This window comes from Pteronotus mesoamericanus, unplaced genomic scaffold, assembly GCF_021234165.1.
Source record: "Pteronotus mesoamericanus isolate MK-2021 breed Mesoamerican mustached bat unplaced genomic scaffold, CSHL_Meso_final contig_52, whole genome shotgun sequence".
NCBI classification, from domain to species: Eukaryota; Metazoa; Chordata; class Mammalia; order Chiroptera; family Mormoopidae; genus Pteronotus; species Pteronotus mesoamericanus.
Window position 1 is genome coordinate 13294441 of NW_026555189.1, and position 20497 is coordinate 13314937.

Here is a 20497-nt window from a genome sequence, read left to right on the forward strand (position 1 = left end):
TTGGGGGGTGGTTGGGAGTAGAAACTTTTTCTTGCATGAGATGGCTTTGGGTGTCTGCGTACTCCAGTCTCCCTTCCCCCACCTGGCCCCTTGGTGCTCCTTCAGCTTTCATGCTGTCTACCTCTCACTGGGTCCTGGTGGGGCTCTCCCTTCTCCTGAGGCAATTACCTGAGCCTGGGGTCCCAGCTTTCACACAGACTCAACAGGCAAGGGTCCTGGTAGTTAGAGACTCAGCTGGGCTGGGATGTGCTTTCCAGGACTTTGCCTCTCCCGCTGCTCAAGTATTTATTCCCTATTTATATGCTCTACTTCCTGAGACTGGGAAGCAGGAGTGCCTGAAAGGTTCGGGGGAAGGAACAGGGCTCCTTTGGAAGGCACCCATGTTCCTAGCCCCAGTCTCTCCTCTCTCTCTCTCTCTCTCTCTCACACACACACACACACACACACACACACACATACACACACAGTCCTTTAGGCCTTGTGAGTTGAGCCCAAGAGCTCATCTGGCCCTGCCCATGCCCCCACCCCCTCCGCTGACCTCTGTTGTCCCTGTCTTTGCCCACACCCTCACAGCTGGTCTCTGACAGAGGTTGTCATAGCACGGCAGCAGCCACAAACAAGCCTGAGGGGCAGGCCCCTAGTTGTCAGAGCCCTTCTCTGACCAGAGCCAAGTCCTGAACCCTTCTGGACCAGGAGAGGTACAGAGATGGTTGTCGCTTCCAGTTTCACCTCCGACTCAGCTGTGTGAGGTTGGCCCAGTCCCACTCCCATCCTTGGCCTTAGGTTTCCCATCTGTAAAATTCGGAAATGCAGCTAGAAACTCCTTATTCATTTAGTTAGTGCATATGCATAGATGACCTTCTGCGTACTGGTCAAACCCTCACGGAGCTCCCAGTCCAGAGAGAAGCCAGATAATTAAAACAACGATTACAACAAAGTGCGTGTGGTTTTTATCTACCCAAGATCCTTCCTTCTTCCTCTCTCCTAGTCTCATTTTCCAAGGCTGTCAGCTCTAGCCCCCCCCCCCCCGCCCAGTGGAGAAAAATTCTCCTTCCCTGGCTTTCTGTGCCAGGCCCAGGGGCTTCCATGGAATAGAGCTGGTGACAACACATGCCCCCAAATGGTTTAGGAAGATAAAAGCGCCCAAGTCAGACCCTTAATCACACTGGGCTCCTGGATCCTGGATCTCCAGAGATGCAGCTTGAGCTGTTGACAAAATAGGGCTAGGTGATGGGGCACCGGGCTCCCCAGGTCACCTTTATTTTTTGGCAAAGAGCCAGAATCATAGGGCGCCCAGACTGACCCTCCAGAGTTTATTCACTTTCAGTGAATACCAGGCCAGGTGGAGCCTTGGTGGTAATCCAACTCTGCCATGGCAGGATCCGGGTCCCATTTGGCTTTGATGAGGGGTGGCCCTTCAGCGATCTGGCCATCAGGAATCTAGAGGTGAAAGGGGAGAGAGGTCGGTCAGGTGGGGCCCACCATCTGCCTCCTGGGCCACAACCCCCCACCAACCTGTCACTGGATTTAGGCAGCTGACCACCTTCAGATTCATCTCCTGCCTCGCAGTCTGGCTCCGGCTCTGGCTCCGGCTCTGGTTCGGGCTCAGGCTCTAGGTCAGGCTCTGGATCCGGGTCCAACTCTGGCTCTGGCTCTGGCTCTGGCTCTAGTTCAGGCTCTGGTTCTGCCTCTGGTTCTGGATCCATTTGCAGTTCCAACTCTGGCTCTGCCCCTTCAGAGGCCTCAGCTTCTAGCTCTGTCTCGGGCTCCTCGAGGGATCCGGATTGCACTGCCTCGGAGCTCTCTGGACCTCCGGTCTCATCGCAATGTGAAGTTCTGGGTAGCCCAGGGCATGGGGTCCCTGAGCCGGCTGCCTCAGGTGTCCAGTGCCCTGGGCATGGAGGGTCATAGCTGCGTTCCCGGTAGCCTGGGGTAGGGGTGGGAGTGTCTCAGGCTCAATTTAACCCTCTGCAGTTTTCTCTGCACACTCCCACCTCTGGGGGAGGCTAGAACTCCGCCCCCATCACACCCTCTACTCTGGCCTAGGCTCCGCCCCATGCGCACTCACCAGTGCCCACGTGCTGCCAGTCCCAGGCAGGGTCGGGCACGCGCGCAGTGCGCTGGGCGCAGCGCAGCAGCTCCTGGCAGGCGGCCTCGCCCTTGCTCTGTACTAGCAGCAGCAAGCGGCGCACTCTGCGCTCGGCATCAGGCAGCGCATCCAATGCCTCGTACTCCGGCCCAGTGAGCACGCCCCGCGCCAGTAGCGCGTCCAGCAGCAGCCCAGAGTCCGCCTGCAGCGTCTCTACCAGGCGTTTCCGCTCCCGGTCAATAGTCTCTGACGGTCTCTCCTGCGCGTTGCCCATTGTGGGGGATGCCTGGGAGAGGGGGAGAGAGGTACTGGGGGCTGGGGCCTGTCCGCCCTTGGCCTCTTTCCCAGGGCTCCAGTGAACACCTGTGGCTGGGATCCAAGTTCACCTCGACCCCGGGGGCTGGACAGCTCCGCAGCTCCGGACTGTACTCCTGCCTCAGATCGGTTCTGTTCTGTTTCCTCCTCAGGCTTCTCCTTGGTTCCTTAAACATCAGCTGTGGCCCTCCTCCCCTCTCCTCTCCCCGCCCTCCCAGGGCCCTTATCTACTCCCTGACTGCTCTCCCCAACTAGGACCTCCATTCTGAATCCCACCTGCCTGCAGATTCTACGATCTGTTCAGACCCAGTTTATCCAAACTAACTTCTCTTTGCCAAACCTGCTTCCCGCCCTTAACAGGCAGACCCCACATCCAGCTTGCAGTCAAGTCCTTTCCAGTCTGTCTGCTGAATACTTCTCTGTTGCCCTCACTGCTTTCACAGTTTAGGCCTTCACCTCCAGCCTAAACCCTGCAGAGCCCTGATCCCCCTGCACGCAGAGCATCCAGTGCTGAGATCCTTCCCTGCTCCTCTCACCCACGGGAGAATGACCACACCCCTATCCTGACCCTGAGATACATCTTTCCAGGACAGGACCTGCCGCTGCACCCCCTCACCAATGCCACCACCATGTGCAGCCCCAGTGGTTCCCTAATACCTGGACAGGGATACCTGAATTCTCTTTAGTCGTGGCTCTGACCAAGTGCTCCTGGCATCACCCAAGGCCCAGCTGTCTCCCTGCTGCCCTGGGAATGGCACACAGCCATCCCTTGCTTCCTCTTGAAGTACCCAGGGCCCAAATCAAAAAAAGCTACCAACAATGTATTTTTAAATGCTTGCCCAACTTTTACTGTCTCTTCCATGGATCCTTCCATTATGAGACACTGCCTCTACCAATCAGCAGGTGTTAGGCAGGAGTTAATTTGCTTTGTCCACTCATTGACATCTAAGGACAATGGCTCATCCTCTCTTGAGTGTCCTGACCCAGGCAGCCAGGCCCCTGGCAATAAGGGGCAGAGAGGTCAGGCCCTGGACCACATGCTCTCTTAGTCCATTTCCTCCAGCCTTAGCTTTGTCCACATAGCACCCTCCTGGTCTTGTCCTCCCTTTGGGGTCTCTCCTCTACCTCCTTACCCGGCTCTAGGTTTGGGAGAGCAGATTTGGTCCTAACAGCCTCCTGCCTTCCAGGTCATTGATTACATTCTGGTATCATGCTGTGCCTCCCTGGTCACTTCACCCCTGCGGGTCACATTGCAGTATCAACCCTTCCCCCAGGCAGGTTACTGATTAGAGACTAGGATCACCCCTTGCCCCTCCTTTTCCGTTCATGTTGCACCTGTGACAGAGGCTGTGCCTCCACCTTTCAGGGAGTCTCCATCAGCACCTTCTCAACCCCACCATGCTCACCTCATATCCTTTGACAGTCTCTCCAAATACCTCTCACTCCCATCTCATCACCCCCACAGCACAGTGATTTCTGACAACTCTCTGGGGCAGGATTTATTGTCCCCATTTTACAGATGAGAAGACAGTCTAAGAGAGACCAAGGGCCAAGACTGTGATCTGACTTGCTCCAACCTGAACTACAATGAGGTCTCCTGCCAAGCAGGACGTCAGCCCTAACTACCTGCCCTTCTCCTCACTGCCCATCAGAGAGAATTCAGACTATCCTGCCGGGCTGCTCTGCCACATCTCCTGGACAGCCAGGGCTTCCTCACCCCCCAGCCCCCAACCTCAGTACCAGGAGGACTCACTAAGCCCCTGGCAGTTCTGAACCTCAGCAGGTGCTGTTCCTTAAACCTGTTCCTTAAATACCCTTCCCCGTCTTCCAAGATGTGGACCCATCCTCCAAAACTCAAATGTCCCCTTCAATATCTGAGTGTGTTATAGGCAGACTGGCTCCATCTCATTTCCTGTGTACCCCGAGAGAATAGCGCATACCTGCCGCACTATGCTAACTGGCATCACTGCGCCGTGTACACACACACCCTCTACTCTCTTCAGCTGAGGCTTCCAAAGACTGTCCTCCCATCACGGTTGCAAGGAGAGGGGACAGAACCTACTTGTGTACAGGTGTAGAGAGGGAGGGGGCAGGTTGGATTGGTCCCCTCATTCTCCCTCACTCCTAACCTAGTTATTTTTATGTTAGTCTCCTCCCCTTGGGCTCAGAGACCTCAGCTAGTGTGGGCCCTCCCAGACTCAATGCTTAGAGGTCAATACTGTACCGAAGTTGTGTCCCAGCCAGTCCTTCAAGGGTGGGTCACGGGTCAGATCCTTCCCGGGGCACCAGGCAGCTCCAAGTCTGAGGCGTGGAGGGGGGTCTCGGCTCCCCCTCCCCACCTGGCTTCCGCGGGGTCTTTCGCTAGGGAGCGAGCGGCGTGGGAAACTGCGGGAGCCTTTGCCCAGGTGCGACCACAAGCTTCCCTTATCTCCCCTACACCGGAGCCCAGAGTTAAACTCCTGCGAAGGGGCGGAGCTCACAGACCTTAGAGCGCCGCGGGTGGGCGCACAGATTCCGCCCGGTCTCAGTTTTCTTCCCTACCCCAGCCGGGTGGAGTGGGGCTCCCGGTCCGGTGCGCTCGGAGGGCCCCACTCACCGGTCGAGCCTTGGCGGGGTAGGAGATGACGAGGCAGAAAGGGCTGGGCGGGGGTGCGGTGGGAGCAGCAGCTGCGGCGGGGGAGGGGAGGGCGGGGCAACCAGGGCAGCCGGGGCTGCCGGGAACCGGGAGGAGGTAGCGGAGAGCAGGCCTTCTGGTCCGCACCCAGGGAGGCCGACTGCCGGGGCCGCGCATTGCCTGGGCTCGTTCCTGTAGCCCGCTGTCCCTCCCAACTCCAGGCGCCCAGTGAGGCAGCGAGGAGGCAGTGCGGTCCGCGGGCTCACGCACCCGGTGCCCGCTCTGGGCCTGGCAATTCCCAGGCGCTTTACTCTTATCTTCTCGTCGACTCCTCTTTATCTGCCACAGATAAGGCTCCGAGAAGGGGACCAGCTTACCCAGGATCACAGAGCGGATCCATTGCGGAGCCGGGTGTGACCCCCAAAGCTCCCACTTCCTGAAGGGTGCAGTGGCCAGACACCGGCCCTAAGCAGGGAACTAGGAGCAGGCTCCTCAAGCATTCTACTCTCCAGGGGCTTCCCCATTAAAACCCTAGGATCTGAAAGCTTCTACGAATGCAAAATAGCCCCTTATCCCCCATGACTTCTGTACTCCCTGGTCGGTAGAGAAAAGAGACGAGAAACATAGGGGAAAATGCGGTTTATGTACATAACTTGATAGTGGAAAGGGGCAGCCCAGTAGCAGGGTCTTCGCTCAGCCTCCACCAGGGGGCGCTAGGAATCCGAGAAGGGCGTGAGGCTGCCGGCCAGCCCTCAAGCCAGGGTGGCTTCCGACTGGAGAGGGTTCAGGGCGAGGGGTCCGCCCCGGGGCCCAGGGAGGAGGCCCGGCTCTCAGGAGGGCTGTAAATGGTTAAAGCTCCAGGCAGGCTGAGAGCTGGGCCTCCTAAAGCCGCTTGGACGTCCAGCAGGAGTGGTGCCCCAAGAGCGGAAGCCTTCCCTAGGAGGAGTGGGGCTGTGCTCAGCGGGGAGAAATGTCCCACTTTCTTCAGGGAAAAAGAGCCTACCCTCCTTGCCCTCTTATCAGCTAGGATGAAACATCCATTCTCAACTTCCCCACTCTGACCCAGTTGGGATGGGTGGCTTAAGCAGCTCATTTCAGGGCAGCCTGAATTCAAGGGATGTCCCCCGAAACACAAACTGCCCAGCCCACCTAATCATGGTAGCTCTGGCCAAACAGGGCCTCCCCCCAGATGGAGTCACCACGACCTATTACCTGGGCCTGGAGAATTTAACCCCTTTACTGTCAGCTCAGTCTCACCCTTCTGTGGAACCAAGGGCTGCATCTGCATGGGAGAACCCCACAAAGAAGCTGGGGAAGGAGCTGCTGGGGCTTTGGCTGAAAGAGAACAGCCATGGACCAAAGGGCTTGTCCTAGCAACCCCTAATCCCCTGCCTTCCCCACCCCCATTTTACCAGGGACAGTTCCATGTCCAAGTCCATCAGCATCCATTCCTGCCCTTGGAGGCTGGGGCCCAGCACCTGGGGGAACCTCAGGTCAATAATGCCTTTCCCAGGCTGCACAGACAGCTGGACCCCAGCAAGCCCCATACCCTGCTGAAGGTGTACTCACATCCAGGGGTTCTGCAGGCTCCACACTTTCAGGTGGGGCCTGAAGTAGCATTGGAGGCTCAAGACTCTCTGGGCACTGGCTCCGCCTCTCCAGGCCCAGAGGCCCCCTGTGCACAGAGAACTGCTGTTGGCCTGCAGTAACTCTCCCCGCCTCAACTGGGTTCCCAAGAAATCTGCGTACATCAGGATCTAAATCTAACAATATCTAGAACATGCTAGGAGAGGTCCCTGCACTCACACATAGAGGGGTGCATAGAGTGCCTCTGCCTCTTCTCTCTGGCCTGAGGTTTGAGTTGCAGAGCTGGGGTCTTGGGATCGTGTCCCCTCCCTATGCAATTCCAGTAGTTTTTAACTGTTGTGTATTTTACAATCTTTACAACCACCCCAATGAACATGTTTAAACTGCAGATTCTTGAGCCCTACACAGAGATGTTTCCACTTTCCAGGACCTATGATGCTGGTACTCCTTAGAGCAACTCTGAGAAATCAGGTCATATCATAGTACCCAATATCCCCATCAGCCACCCAGGGACAGACAAGACTGGGAAGTTTCAGGGCCTAGTTAGTGCTGGTCTTACTGCCAAGGTTCACAGTCAAGAACGGGGTCTCTGCTCACCTGTCATGTACCTCTGGGGGACCCCTTGGTTCAGGCTGTTGGGCATTCCTGGGCCCCTCAGGGCTGAAGCTCCCTTTCCCTTCCAGGATAGCCTGGACCACAGCCACAGGTAGCAGTGGGGGGGCTGTCACGCAGAAGTCACACTCGTTTGGGGCCAGGGCCAGCTGGGCCTGGCCTTCCCCCCTGGGGCTGGCCGGCTCTTCTTTGAGCAATGCCAGGCCCTTCTCCCTGCACCAGAGAAAAGCTTCAACCAGACCCTGACGCTGACCTCTCCCCGACCCCCACAGCCATCTGGGCTGCCAGGCTCTCCCCAAGACTCCCTGAGGACAGCGCCTGTCTGCTCCTGTTACCTCCTGCCACCAGTGGAGGGAGAAAGCCTGGTCCCTTCAAGGGATGGAGTGTCTCCCGGGATGTCGGAGATGATGGGGCCCCTGGCCCTGGGAGGGCAGCTGAGGCCCAAGGCGGCCTCTGGGAGGGGCTGTAAGCAAAAGATTAGGGCCAACCCTTCACCACAGCCACAGAATAGCCAGAACCCAACCAGTACCCACATGGACCAGGTCTAAGGGGGAAGTTTTGCTGCCCATGTGGGGCAGCCTGGTCTGGTGTGTGAGAGGGAGTGGGGGGAAAGGCTGACTTCCATCTCCTCTTTTTTGGGGGAGGAATGGGGAATAGGAATAGGCTTTCCATCAGCCCAGCTGTGCCCTAGGGAAGGGAGGAGAAGCAAAACCTACCGACTGGATAAAGTGGGGGTCCTGCAAGAGGGCACCAGGTAGGGAACAGGCACTGAGTTTGGCCGGTGATGGGCAGGAGCATCCCTCATCCAGCATCAGGGACCTGTGCAGGGTGGCGGGGCACAGACAGGGGGCTGGGCAGATTCGTCTCCCATGCCCCTCAGCCTGCACCACCTCCCTCCCACAGGCCCCAGCCGCCAAGTCAGCAGAGCTGAGGCCTGTTGCCAGGGCATCAGTCACATGCTGAAGGCAGCTGGGGCTCACCCCGGAGAGGGGCCCTTTGGGGGTAGAGAGGAGAGGGAGGGAGCATGGTTTGAGTCCCGGACCCTCTGATGTTGGGATGCTTTGGGGTGAGGGGGAAGGGGCTGCTGGGGTAGAAATTTGGGGCTAAGGTCCTGGAACTGAGGCATCTAAGAGTGGGAGTTTTGGTAGTGAAGCTGAGAGGTAGAGGGAGAAAGTCCTGGAAGAGGGCTTTTGGGGAGAGGGCTGTGGGGTGAGGAAGACTGGCATCTGGTGTGGGAGTGGGGGGGTGGTGAGGATTTCTGATGAATGGGTGCCCTGTATGAGGCCTCAGGCAGGGAGGATGCTGGGGGGGGGAGGGGGCAGGGGAGCGCCCCTAGCTTTCTCACTCACAGCCTTCTCTTAGCTCCTGCACTGCTGGACCCAGCCTGATGTGGCCCAAAGAGACACTGGATCAGCTGAAGAGGAAGCAAAGGGTTAAATCATCCTATGAACCTTGCCCCCATCCTAATGAGGCATTTCCAGATGGGTTAGAGGACTGGACAGAGCAGGGTATTCAGGAGTGGGAGAGAACTGGGGTGGCCGAGAGGAACACCTTGCCAATGACGCGGTGCTGCTGACCATGGCTCTGCCGCAGCGTCACCACCTCTCTCCACAGGATCTCGTTTTGCCTGGGGGAAGGTGTGGGAGGGTGCTGAGGCTTCTGAGTTGCCCAGTAGCCACTCTCCACTGAATGGCAGGCCCCAACCTGCGACCCCCAGCATGATCATCCATCCATAGAGAACAGAGCCCGACGACCCGGCCCATTTTGTCTGGATGAAGGCGCCAAGGCATGAGAGGAAGGAGCTGCCCAGAACCACACTGCCCTCTCGCCCCTTCCCTACCCTCCTACACCCGCCCCCCACCCCCGCCGCCTCCCAGACTCCCGCACTGCCTGAGCTCCCGCAGCCGCTCCTCGGTGCTCTCCTGCACTCCCCGCAAAGCCTGCACCTCGCCCAGCAGTCGGCCCAGGTCCTCCAGGCGCCAGCGGCCGTCGTCGCTGCGCAGAGTGGGCACCTGCAGGTGGGAGGCGCCGACGGGCCTGAGTCACATAAAACACGGCCAGCCGTCCCCAAACCGGCGCCTGAGTTTGCTGGTTCCTGCAGTCTGCCCCACCTTGCGCCGCACGCGTTCCAGTAGCTGCTCGCGGCCACGCACGAAACTCGGATGCTGGAACTCGACGTGGTCGCGCTCGGGCCTGAGCAGGCCGCCCTGTTCGATGCTCACCACCTTCCGAAAACCATCTAGGGAGTGTGGCGTGGAGCCGTCAATTGCCCATCCCCGAGCACCAAGTCACCCACCCCTGCTCCCTGCCTGGCCTTAGGGACTCACACATATTGAGTTGCCGAACAAAGCTCGCCATGTTGCTGTGCTTGAAGTATTGGGGCAGCACCTCCTTAGCGAAGCGGCTCTGGTCACTTACGAGGAAACTGGTCCCGCTCTGCGGAGAACACCGCCCTCCCACCAACCAAGCGGGAGGAGACCGGACGACACCGTGAGCATTACCGCTCCCGTCTTGGTCCGTGCTCTGGCGCGCACACTCACATGCATAGTCACTCTAGGAACCCAGCCTGTTGCTCATGGGGATACGGGAGGAGGCCAGGCTAGAACCAGTTCTAAGGCCTGTCCTGGGGCGATCACAATGAATCCCCACTCCAGCCCAACCCAGACTCCGTTCTTGGTTCTCCGAAAGGAGGTGCAAAGGCCAGACCTGGAGCCTGGGACCGGTAATGTGACCCTGAGCTAGGACCGGACCGAGCCCTTCTCCTCTGGCCTCTGTTTCCCCCATCTGTCCGATGGGGTGCCGTGAGAACTAAATGACCACAAAAATCCTTCTGGCTTTAGTTCTCCAGAAGGATCCTACTCTTGGCTCCAAGGAAATCACTTTATCTCCATTTCGCACACCCCCTCCAAGATGAACTACCCTGGACCGCTGAATTGGGGAACCCACGGCCCTGTCCCAGGCGGGGGTTGGGTGGGAGCGATGTTCACTGACGTGGAGGAATCCCGGGTACCACTGGGGAAGTCGAGGGGCCCCAGCCCTCACCGGGCTCCAGCGGATCAGGTGGTCGGTGCTCGGGTCGCCCACCAGCACCCATAGCTTGCTGAGGAAGGCAGGCACGGGACTGGGGCCCGGCTCTGTGGGCAGCGCGGCTGGCGCTTCCTGCATGGTGTAGTCTCGGAGGCTGAGCCCTCGGCCTGGGCCGCCGCGGGCTTGTCAAAGCCTCGGAAAGCTCAGTGTTTGCCGCCCGCCCCGCCCTACTCCGCCTCCCGGCGCAGGGTCAGGTGGGGGCCACGTGCAAATCCGCGGGGCGGGGCTCAGCCCGGGCCGCAGCCCCAGCAAACAGAAAGGGCACGCTGAGATAGGACATGGGTACAGCGGTGCGGGGTAGAGCGAGACCTGGGTTCGAGTTTCACCCTTCTCAGACCCGCTGTTTCTTCCATTGTTCTTCGGGTGAAATAGCCTGTGCGCAGTCTGGTGTGAGTTGGCAAAGTCCTAGGAGGTGATGATCATGGGCACAGTGAAGCCTCGGGTAGGACGGTCAGAGAGGAGCGGGGGAGGGAGGGAGGGAAGAGGAGAAGCGGACACCCTCTCGCTGGACCCTGGGGCGTTGCCATTCCAAGGACATGGAGTGAACTGCCCCTGACTCCCACAGCTGCATCAGTATAAGGGACCTTGAGGTCTCGCTCCCTCCCACTCCTGTCTGGACGGCTCCTCGGACCTCTGGGATCCTTGTCATCCCGCTTCAGAGCCGACCTGGTGTTTCACTGGACGCTGAGACACTGCAAGGATTTATTTCACACTCACCCCTGGCTAGCGCCGGCGCCCTCTTCTCCCACCCCACGCCAGGGCCTCAGGAGCTAGCACAGCGTTCACAGAGGGAAGTTGGAGGAGGGTACCGAGGGACATTCGGAGTCTGCAGAAGCTGAGAGCATCAAGTGGACTCTGGACGACCCCCGCCCCACGATTCCCGAGACGCACAAGAGGCCACAGAGTCCTGAAGGAGCAGGGTAGCAGTTGGGGCGCGCTTGGCCAAACTCACCCAGCATCTCACAGCGGGAGAGGCTTGCCCCATCACTCCACAAGTGTGGGCCGCCAGGGATGTGGCTCCCGCTTTAGTTTGAGCGTGTAGCTGCGCAGGCGCGAGCAGTGCGCACGGAAAGCGTGCGGGACCGAGGGTCGCACCACGCAGAAGCAGTGCACTTCCTGAAGGCCCGGGCAGCTGGCCGCGAGCAACTCCAGAGCAGCGTCTAGCTCCGGAGAGGCGGCGGCGCGCACCTCGAGCACGCGCAAGGTTTCCGCGTAGTGCAGCGCTGCGAAGCGCACGGGACCTACAGTGTCTCCAGAGAGACAGAGCCGCAGCGCAGCCACTGGCATAGCAGGCTGCAGGACGCGAGTCACGCTCTCATCAGAGAGTGCTGGCTCCAGTTCCACTTCCACAACCAGTCCAGGGTGGCGGTGGCGCAACGCAGCCCAGGCTTCGTTGGGCAGAGGCGGGGCGCGTGCGTCCTCTGGGCAGGCGCACCGCAAGGCCAAGAGTTCGAAAGGCTCGTGGTGTGGGGCCGCCAGCACCTCGAGGGCGGGGTGTGACAGGCTGGCCAGGTGCAGGCCAAGGGTGCACAGGCGCGGGCAGGCCTCTAGTAGCTCGAGCACGGAGCCCGGCCCCACGCTGCCCACCAAAGTGCCGTTGTTCAGGAAGAGGCTGCGGAGCTCGGGGCAGCCGTGTGCCACCTGCAGCACCAGCGCGTCGTCCAGAGTAAAGGGCAAGTGCCGCAGGTCGAGATGGCGCAGCGCCGGAGCAGCCCGGCAGATGGCGCGCACGGCGTCCAGGACGTCGCGGCCTGCGTCGAAGAGGGGCTTCTCTCCCAGGCACTCCAGATGCAGGCCTCGAAGCCCTGGGGTGCGGCCCGCCAGTGCGGTCAGCAGTTCCGTGGCCATCCGGCGGCTCGGCTTCCTCGACGGCTCAAATTCCAGCCACAGGTTGTGAATGTGGTCCAGGCAGGTGGACAGATATGGTGGCAGCATGCCTTCTCCCTCACAGTTGCAACTTGGGGTTAGAGCGGTGGAGAAAAGGCATCCCTGTGTCCCCGCGAACAGAAGAGAAGCCCATACCATCCCTCAGCCTGGGTTCCAGCTACCACCCCCACCTTCTGCTCCCTACCCACACACCTCCTAGTTTCGACCATGCCTGGTTACCCCAAGCTAGCCGCTAAGGCTAGGTGGGAGCTCCACCCTATCCCTTTAGAAGACTTCAGATGTGTGTGCTGCAAGTTGAAACCCTGGCAAGGAGAACCAGAGTTTTAAGAACTGGGCTTTCTCAGAGGTCTCTAAGGTCACCAGCATGGCCAAGTTAACATTCCACCTCTGCCACTCCTTAGCTGAGTGACTTGCGGTGAGTGACTCACTCTCTCTGCCTCAATTTCCTATCTGTGCAATGGAGACAATAATACTATCTGTTAATTAATATATGCAAGGCACTTAGAACCATGGTTGGTACATAGTAGGCAGTCAAAAAATGTTAGTAATGATTATGCTTTTCAGTGTGGGGAGTCACTTGAATCTCCCCAACTTCCGACTCCACGGGAGGCTGGCAGGAGGAAGGAGGGAGGAAGGAGCTTACCTGATGTTCGTGTCATGCCACACAGCACTGCAGGTGGCAGCAGCCGCCCAGGCTCTGCATACCCTGGCAGCGGCAGCACGGTCCCTCAGGGGCAGGTGGCGGAAGATGAGCACCAGCACCTCCTCCGGCAGTTGCTCTCCAGGCTCAGCCATTGCCTGGCGTGGGGTGGGGGCTCCACTGCTACCCGAAGCTCTGGCTTGGAGAGAGAGGGATGCCCCTGGATTCAGGAAAGCCAGAGTGTTGAGGGGAACACCGGAGCCTATGTATGGAAATGCCTGTAGCCCAGGAGCTGCTACATAATTTATGGGGCCCAGTGAAAAATGAAAATGCTGCACTCTTTGTTCAAAATCTTATTATGAATTTCAAGTCAGTGGCAGCAGAGCATTTAACCAAGTTATTGAAACAAGCATGGGGCCCTGTGCAACTGCACGAGTCTCAGACCCATGCAGTCGGCCCTGGGTGCCAAAAAGGATTTCTGCTTCTCCTCTACAGTTTGTTATCATTTGTTGAATAAAAATCACCATTTTATGCAGTATTAGAAGGAACGCAACCACGACCTATGCTCGAAGTTGATAAAGCCCAATACCTTGATTTTGGACAACGCTAACAGCTCTTTCTCCTAGTTACTAAAGTCTTCCCAAGGGAAGCCGGAGGGCAGCTGCACAGGCCCTGACTCGGAACAACCAGGTCCTCTCTTTCAGCTCAGAGAGCCCGTCTCACCTCTGTACACACACACTCAGAAATACCCGGATTAGTACTCCCGGAGTAACTGAACTGCTTCCCTCCTAGCTTCGACCCTGAGTACTAGAGAGGGATGGGCCCCAGCCCCTGCCTGAGGGCCACTGAAATGAGGGCTTCTCAGACCGCACGGGGTCTCAAAATCACTCTGACACTTATTCTCGATACAGAATTCACAGCCCCACCTACTAAATCAGGCTTTGAGGAAAGAGTAGGGCCCAGGAATCTGAATTTCAGCAAGCGCCGATTGACTCCACAGGCCCCAAGTTGAGAAACTCTGTACTAGCCTGGCCTGTCACTAGAGTGACAATAGGGTTAATAGGGCGGGAGCATTAGAGGAGATTTTTTTAATTGGCAGGGACCATAAGCCAATCGGGAAGCGGAGGAGCCGGTGGGGCAACCTCCGCGCCCCCGCCCCCGCCCCGAATCCGCCCTGAAAAGGGAGGCTCCTTCCTTTCCTCCAACTCAGCGGGGAAGACACCCTGAGTACTTCCAAAGAAACACCGGTGGAGGAAAGCTTGGGTCTCTGAGGCCCGAGGGTCCCTGGATTCAAGTTCTGATCTTGACCCCTGCCGCCCAGGCTCCCGTTGGGCGGTTTAGAGTCAGCTGGGATTCCATAGATCCACGCCGGAGGACGGCCTTTCCCGGGCGGGCGTTGCTGGAAAGTGTACATCCTCTTTTAAGTTGCCACTTTTATTTTAAGGTGCTTGAAGGTTTTCGTACATGTTTCACACCACTTGCCAGTTTTCTATTGTCCCATATTTTCCAGGCTAACTGTCCCTACTGGATGTGTATCCTGGAAGAACATGTACCCTCGAGCAGGCTTAAACCTGGGACCCGCCAGCACTCCGTCCTGAGTGTCAGGAAGTAGCAGAGATAGATATCATCGAGCTCGACCCCCCAGAAGACACCAGAAAATTCTGGTCCCCAGGGGACAACCCCTTGTGGATCCGTCCGTTTCCCGCTGGAGAAAACCTAGCAGCTGTCCCCCTGAATCCCTGCGGCCTGGTGAGCGCCACAAGCCCCCGAAGTCCCTTGCCGCGGGCAGTTTTCCCTGTCTTCTAACCCTGGAAGCCAGTGTCTTACCTGCTCAGCTGACCAGGTGGGCTTTGCCCAGAGGCGGGGGACTCGCTGTGGAGGAGAGTGGGCGGGGAGGAGCCGTGGGTAGCGCGGGGGGCGGGACGCCGGGCGGACGGGGCGGCTCAGGCTGGGGAGCCGCCCCAGGGCTCCGCGCACACCCGGAAGCAGCGCGGATCCCGAGGAGCCGGGCGGGCGTGGGAATCCGGGCCGGGCCAGGGCGGCCAGGTTAGTGCAGAGGGTGGGGGTGCTTCCCGGCGCTGGAGGGAACAGAGGTGTATCCTGGCTCAGGAGTGTCGGCGCGGCGCCGTTGTCATCGCGGCTGTACCGGGCAAGGTGGTAGCAGCGGCCTATTGGGTTATTTCCGTGCAAGGCGGGAAAGAGGGTACGGACCTTCGTCCCCGCAGGTTTCTCGTCCCAGCTAAGGGCTTTTGAGACGCCGCAGGTGAGAGGGCAGGGCTCGTTCTGAATGCCTCTGTCAGCAGAGACCTCTTGCGGGTCTTTGCTACCGGCGCCTGCGAAATCCCTGCAGGCGGTGGGCCAGCGGGAGGTTTGGGAGCTCCTCTCCAGAGCTCGGAAACCGCTCAGCCCAGTACCGGGGGGAGCCCACCTGGATACTGGGAGTCGCAGGATTTCACTCCTCAAGGGTGCACCCCCGCAGGCCGCCGCTGCCGCCGCCCACCCTGCCGGAGGTGGAGCTGCCCTGAGACTGTTAGGGTGTGTTAATGCTGCGCTGGCCCCTGGTGGCAGGGGCGTATTTTCTTGAGTCGGTACCGACGTGTCCCTCAGTCTCAGCCCAGCTAAGCGTTTCCAGGACCCAGCCTGGCCTGGCCCAAAGAGAGGCGGACTCCAAGAGGGTGAGGCGCGGGGGTTCCCGAGGAGGGGCTTCTGTGGAAGGAGTGTAGGAAGGAGTTCCCAGGGGACAGGGGAACTAAGGGCCTCGGCAGACCTATTTGACTTCTCCCATTTGTCCAGTCCTAGTTAGTGTGATGGAGTGTCCCCCCACCCCCCGCCAAGGTTTCCAGTGCCCTCCTGGAAGTCCTGCTGGGCAGACCCTGGCACTGTCCTGCCCACCGCTTCCACCCTTTAGCGGGGGACCACATCCATCCATCGGGTCAGCACCCTCAAGTCAAGTGACTAAGAAGACATGAAAAAGCAAACGTTTCCAGTGCAGGTTTTTACACTCTTCTATCCCCCTGCACCACTTCCCCAGGGCTCCCCACTTGTCTTCCTACCTGGCCTCACTTGTCACCTACAGGGACTCACACTGGTTTTGTTTTTTTTTTATTTGATTGTTTTGCTTTTTAAGAAAAAAACATTTTGCCTTTTTAATACAAAGGAAATGTACCCATTTTACATAAGCAGAATACTGCTAAATACAATGAAAATGAAAATCCCCCAAACCTCCTCCCATCCTCATAGGCCATTGTTTTGGGTAAATACACACAAATATCAATATTTTTTTTACCAAAACGGTATTGACATGGGGGAGGGAGGCTCAAAAGGCATGTCCCCTGTCCTCAGACCCAGGGTCGGACCATCACCAGGTAGGTGTTGTTTTCTTGCTAGGTCTGGGTTATGCTGCATGGCTCCTGCCCGGTTACTGCCCCAGCTTTGGTTCTTAGGTTAAGGTCTGGGGCGGATCTGCAATGCAGCTTCCCCATCAGTATCCAAGGCTGTGGTTCTGGCTCCTCTTGGCATCCCTCTTCGGAGGCTCCCTGTCCCTCATGTAAATGGATGCCAACTGGGGCCACCCCATCTGTCCTGCCCAGAGCAATGAGTCAGTCCAGGGTGCTCATAGCTGGGGCTCAGCACTGCTCCTTGCCCATCATATATAAATGCCAAAGAAGAGAGAATAAAGAAGTATGGCTGACGGGGCAGGAGATGGGGCCTTGAGACCATGTTTAGAGGCTAAGTGTGGGATGTTGCCTTCGGTGGGGTGGGGAGGAAAAGGCAGGCCTCACGGCACAGTAACTGGTAGGCCACTTCACTGAAGGTCGGTACAGGGGTTCCCTGGCTGGGAATTTTGCCCCCTGGTCTAGAGCCAGGATTGTGTTAGTGGATGGAGGAGATACTAGAACCAAGGGGCCCTGGCTGTCTCTGAACAGGAAAGGAACCTATAATAGAACAATTTGAGTTACATAAGACAAGAGCTCAGCTCCAAGTATTTATACTTTAGAAGAAAATGGAATGATTTAGCTCACACGACTGAAAAGCAAGCCCAGGATGCAGCTGCAGCAAGGGGCATAGTGTGGTTAGGAGTGTGCCTCTTTCTGTCTGGGCTGTTTCTTTCTGTGTCAGTTTCATTCTCAGTCAGGCTCTTCCCAAGCCTCTGAGAAGGAGGGAGACCTCTCCTTCCTTTCAGCTCCTCCACAAGGAAGGGGAAACTAGTGCCTGTTTCCTATTGGTCCAGCGAAAGTTGTAGGTTGCTTGTTCCAACTTGAGTCTACCCAGCTCGGAACTAATCATTTTAGAAAGGTGAATGGAATATGCAGATTGGCAAGGCCTGTTTCACATGCCCACACCTGGGGCTAGGGAGTGGGGTTAGCCCTCCCAACAGGCACCTGGATTAAGAAGAAGGAGGAGAGAAGGCCCCCCCCCCCCCAAATCAGTCAAGATTGGGGAAAAGAATCTGGGCAGGCACAAACTACAGATATCCTTTGAAGGGAAGTCAGAATGTATAGTAGGAATGCAGGTGAGAAAATTGCTGTGGTGGGATGGCGGAACTGAGGTCCTAAGGGATCCTGAGGGTTCAGGTTTAAGCTAAGGGCATATACCAGGACGTGGGTTTGTTTGGTTGGCTATGGAGTATGTGGACTGTCCAGGAAGAAGGTGTCTTCTGTCAGCTTTGGTAAGAGAGATGACATGGCCTGAGGGGGGTGGGGCATAACTTCTCTGCCTCCACTGCAGGATATATCCCTCCTCTCTTGCCGCTGTGACCCTGGGCTCCTTCTCTGGGAAGGCAGTGGAGGGAGAACCCTTGCTGCAAGTTTGGGCTGAGCTGGGCTGTGCTGTGCAGACACACATGGGGCTGCCTGTGGGATGATGAACTTCCCCTCACAAGTGTGCCAAATGGGTGGGGACAGCCGGGCCATGTGATCCTGGACAGTTGTCTCCAGGGCTGGGTTGGGGTTGATCTGGATGCCTTTCTGCACCTCCAGGAGAGAAGATGGCGGCTGGGCCGAATAGGCTCGAGGAATGGGTGGGCAGCGCATACCTGTTTATGGAGTCCTCGCTGGACAAGGTGGTCCTATCGGATGCCTATGGTCACCCCCAGCAGAAGGTGGCAGTGTACAGGGCTCTGCGGACTGTATTGGCAGGTGTGTGGTTGGGTCACTTGGAGAGAAAGGGGTGGCCTGGGGCCATTGGTGGGTGGGACCAGGGGCTGAGACCCCCACCTCTTCAACTCTGTGGACACGTGTTTAACCACTGTGTCAGGGAAGACATTTGATGGGAAGGAGAGGAAGTGGGCTGATTGCTTAGGCTGTCTTCTTTATTACTCATGTGTGCACTTGGGTGTAGACATGTGCCCTCCTGTCTGTGTACGATCTACCTACGTGTGCACTAACATCCCCCTACTTGATGTTCCATACTCCCCAGACCAGCCAACTCACTGCTTTCTTCTACTAACCACACGTCTCTCTTCTCTTTTCCTTTCTCACTGCAGCACTCCTTGTCCATGGCCCCTTCCCAGTAACTACCTCTCTGGTGCCCCTTTCTCATGTCAGAGCAGAGGTGACAGGAGATTGAAGCCAGTTGAGGGATCTCACTCTGGTCCCAGAGCAGCAAGCGTCCCCCTCCTTCAGGGGCAGCGGAAGCCGCACTTGGTGGAGGCTGAAGATCTGAGACCTCCTGCCTCTTTCCTGCCCTGCCGGTTGCCTAGCCAGAAGGCTTGGGTGCCCAGGGTATTCGCCCCTCTCTGTGCTGCAAGTCCTCTTCCCATGTCCCTTTTGCCCACCTTAATTTGGGGCTCCAGAGATGAGGCTAGGATGGCAGCCACTCCCAGTAATCAGCTCCGGTCTTCATTCTGGTATCCCAGTTTTGTTTTCTGGCTGGGAACTCTGGGATAACGGCGCGCCCCGAGGTCTGAGAGTAGGTAGGGCGTCTGACCGTGGGCTTCACCCTTCCTCTAATGGCTTGGAGGACGGCCCAGCATGGGGACCGCCTGGCGTCTGACTACCTGCCTCTGCAGAGAGCGGGAGCCCAGAGGTGTTGCAGATGCTCAAGATCCACCGCAGCGATCAGCAGCTGATCGTGCAGCTGCGTTTCTGCGGACGCCAGACCTGCGCCCGCTTCCTCCGGGCCTACCGCGAGGGGGCGCTGCGCACCGCCCTGGAGGGCTGCTTGGCGGCCTCGCTGACCCTGTGCTCCGTGCCTTTGCAACTGGAGCTGCGCGCCGGCGCAGAGCTGCTGGACGCCTTGCTGACGGATGAGGAGCGTTGTTTGAGTTGCATCTTTGCCCAGAAGGTGAGGTTGGGCTCGGGGCAGAGACGGGTAGGGCAAGGGATTCGAGGCTTAAGACCTCCACCGACGTGGCACTCTCCTCGCTAGCCTGACAGGCTCCGGGACGAGGAACTTGCTGAGTTGGAGGATGCGCTCCGGAATCTGACATGCGGCTCTGGAGGCCAAGGTGGCAAAGCGGAGGTAGCTCCAGTCCCCTCGCAGTCCCTGGCTTCCTCTCCGTCGGAGGAGAAGCCGCCACCGCCGCCCTCTGGCCAGACTTTTCTGTTCCAGGGTCAGCCCATAGGTGAGGCGTGCTTAGAGATGTAGTGGCAGTGTTACCGGGAAATTGGCGGGAATGCAGGGGTATCGGTCTGCGTTCACCCTCGCTTCCCCCAGCTCACTCTGCTTCCCACTCCATTGCAGTGAACCGACCACTAAGCCTGCAGGACCAACAGACTTTTGCACGATCAGTGGGCCTCAAATGGCGCAAGGTTGGGCGCTCCCTGCAGCGAGGCTGTCGAGCGCTACGGGACCCTGTCCTCGACTCCCTGGCCTATGAATACGAGCGCGAGGGGCTGTACGAGCAGGCCTTCCAGCTGCTAAGGCGTTTCATTCAGGCTGAGGGCCGCCGAGCCACACTGCAGCGCCTGGTGGAGGCACTCGAGGAGAACGAGCTCACCAGCCTGGCAGAGGACTTGCTGGGCCTGGCGAATCCTGATGGCAGCCTGGCCTAGCCTGGGTACCAGACAAAAGGGCGGTCAGCCAGTTGCCCAGCAGAGTTTGGAGCACCTGGATGACCCTACGGTCCCTTCTGCTGCTATTGCTGACCTGTCCATCCACAGGACTTACAACTTCACTTAGTCCAGCTGCTGGGCAGAGTTGACTGCCTTCTCAAGGAGTAAGATGAGCATCCACCATGCCTGCTGAAGTGCCACTGGGGATTCTGTTCCAGAAACTACCATAGAGACAGGATGTGGGGGTGATCTGCTGCAGAGGCTGGCCTCACCTCACCCACCCCAGAAGAGGGGCTCCCAGCCAGTCCTTACCTCTTCTCTCACTAAACACTCATTAGGGACCTGCTGTGTTTTAGGCATCATCCTGGGTACTGCAAATACTGTGGTGAAGAAGAGAGATGAATCTTGCCTGCCCCCAGTTCATACTCAGTGTGGGACTCCAAATATTAAGCTACAGCAATAAAACATTACCTTTCTTTCTTTTTTTATTTATTGATTAGAGAGAGAGAGAGACATAGACATTTATTTGTTGTTCTACTTATTGATGCATTTATTGGTTGATTCTTGCATGTGCCCTGACTCAGGATTTAACCTGCAACCTTGGTGTATGGGGATGATGCTTTAATCAACTGAACTACCCTCCAGAGTATGTTACCTGTTCCTTGATGCGA

The 20497-nt window shown here is 57.9% G+C and overlaps 4 protein-coding genes across 8 annotated transcripts; 1 reads left to right on the forward strand and 3 right to left on the reverse strand.

The window, feature by feature from the left end:
- Positions 1–1028: 1028 nt before the first annotated feature.
- On the reverse strand, positions 1029–5063 carry NOL3 (nucleolar protein 3). Of its 2 annotated transcripts, none has more exons than XM_054579063.1 (4): positions 4889–5063; positions 2069–2375; positions 1544–1927; positions 1029–1440 (listed from the first exon to the last, which is right to left on the reverse strand). In XM_054579063.1, exons 2-4 carry the CDS (start codon positions 2361–2363, stop codon positions 1433–1435), a joined length of 687 nt encoding a protein of 228 aa, XP_054435038.1. In that variant the 5' UTR covers positions 2364–2375; positions 4889–5063; the 3' UTR covers positions 1029–1432. The 2 variants fall into 2 exon arrangements, with proteins under 2 accessions (XP_054435038.1, XP_054435037.1); XM_054579062.1 differs by having other exon boundaries at positions 4629–5063.
- Positions 5064–5763: 700 nt separating this feature from the next.
- Positions 5764–10382, reverse strand: HSF4 (heat shock transcription factor 4). Its single transcript, XM_054579064.1, has 13 exons — positions 10260–10382; positions 9545–9653; positions 9329–9456; positions 9105–9229; positions 8769–8844; positions 8567–8631; positions 7934–8036; positions 7553–7680; positions 7203–7430; positions 6588–6693; positions 6431–6496; positions 6231–6300; positions 5764–5954 (listed from the first exon to the last, which is right to left on the reverse strand). The coding sequence occupies exons 1-13, from the start codon at positions 10380–10382 to the stop codon at positions 5803–5805; spliced, it is 1479 nt and encodes a 492-aa protein (XP_054435039.1). The 3' UTR covers positions 5764–5802.
- A 906-nt stretch (positions 10383–11288) lies between these two features.
- FBXL8 (F-box and leucine rich repeat protein 8) lies at positions 11289–13040 on the reverse strand. The gene is made up of 2 exons (XM_054579065.1): positions 12835–13040; positions 11289–12261 (listed from the first exon to the last, which is right to left on the reverse strand). The coding sequence occupies exons 1-2, from the start codon at positions 12984–12986 to the stop codon at positions 11289–11291; spliced, it is 1125 nt and encodes a 374-aa protein (XP_054435040.1). The 5' UTR covers positions 12987–13040.
- Positions 13041–14084: 1044 nt separating this feature from the next.
- TRADD (TNFRSF1A associated via death domain) lies at positions 14085–20278 on the forward strand. 4 transcript variants are annotated; one of them, XM_054579066.1, is made up of 6 exons: positions 14085–14239; positions 14342–14580; positions 17811–17969; positions 18842–19116; positions 19201–19396; positions 19516–20278. In XM_054579066.1, the coding sequence occupies exons 3-6, from the start codon at positions 17819–17821 to the stop codon at positions 19824–19826; spliced, it is 933 nt and encodes a 310-aa protein (XP_054435041.1). In that variant the 5' UTR covers positions 14085–14239; positions 14342–14580; positions 17811–17818; the 3' UTR covers positions 19827–20278. The 4 variants fall into 4 exon arrangements, with proteins under 4 accessions (XP_054435041.1, XP_054435042.1, XP_054435044.1 ...); XM_054579067.1 differs by having other exon boundaries at positions 14225–14239; positions 14317–14580; XM_054579069.1 differs by lacking the exons at positions 14085–14239; positions 14342–14580 and adding an exon at positions 14827–14877.
- The last annotated feature ends 219 nt before the right edge of the window (positions 20279–20497 follow it).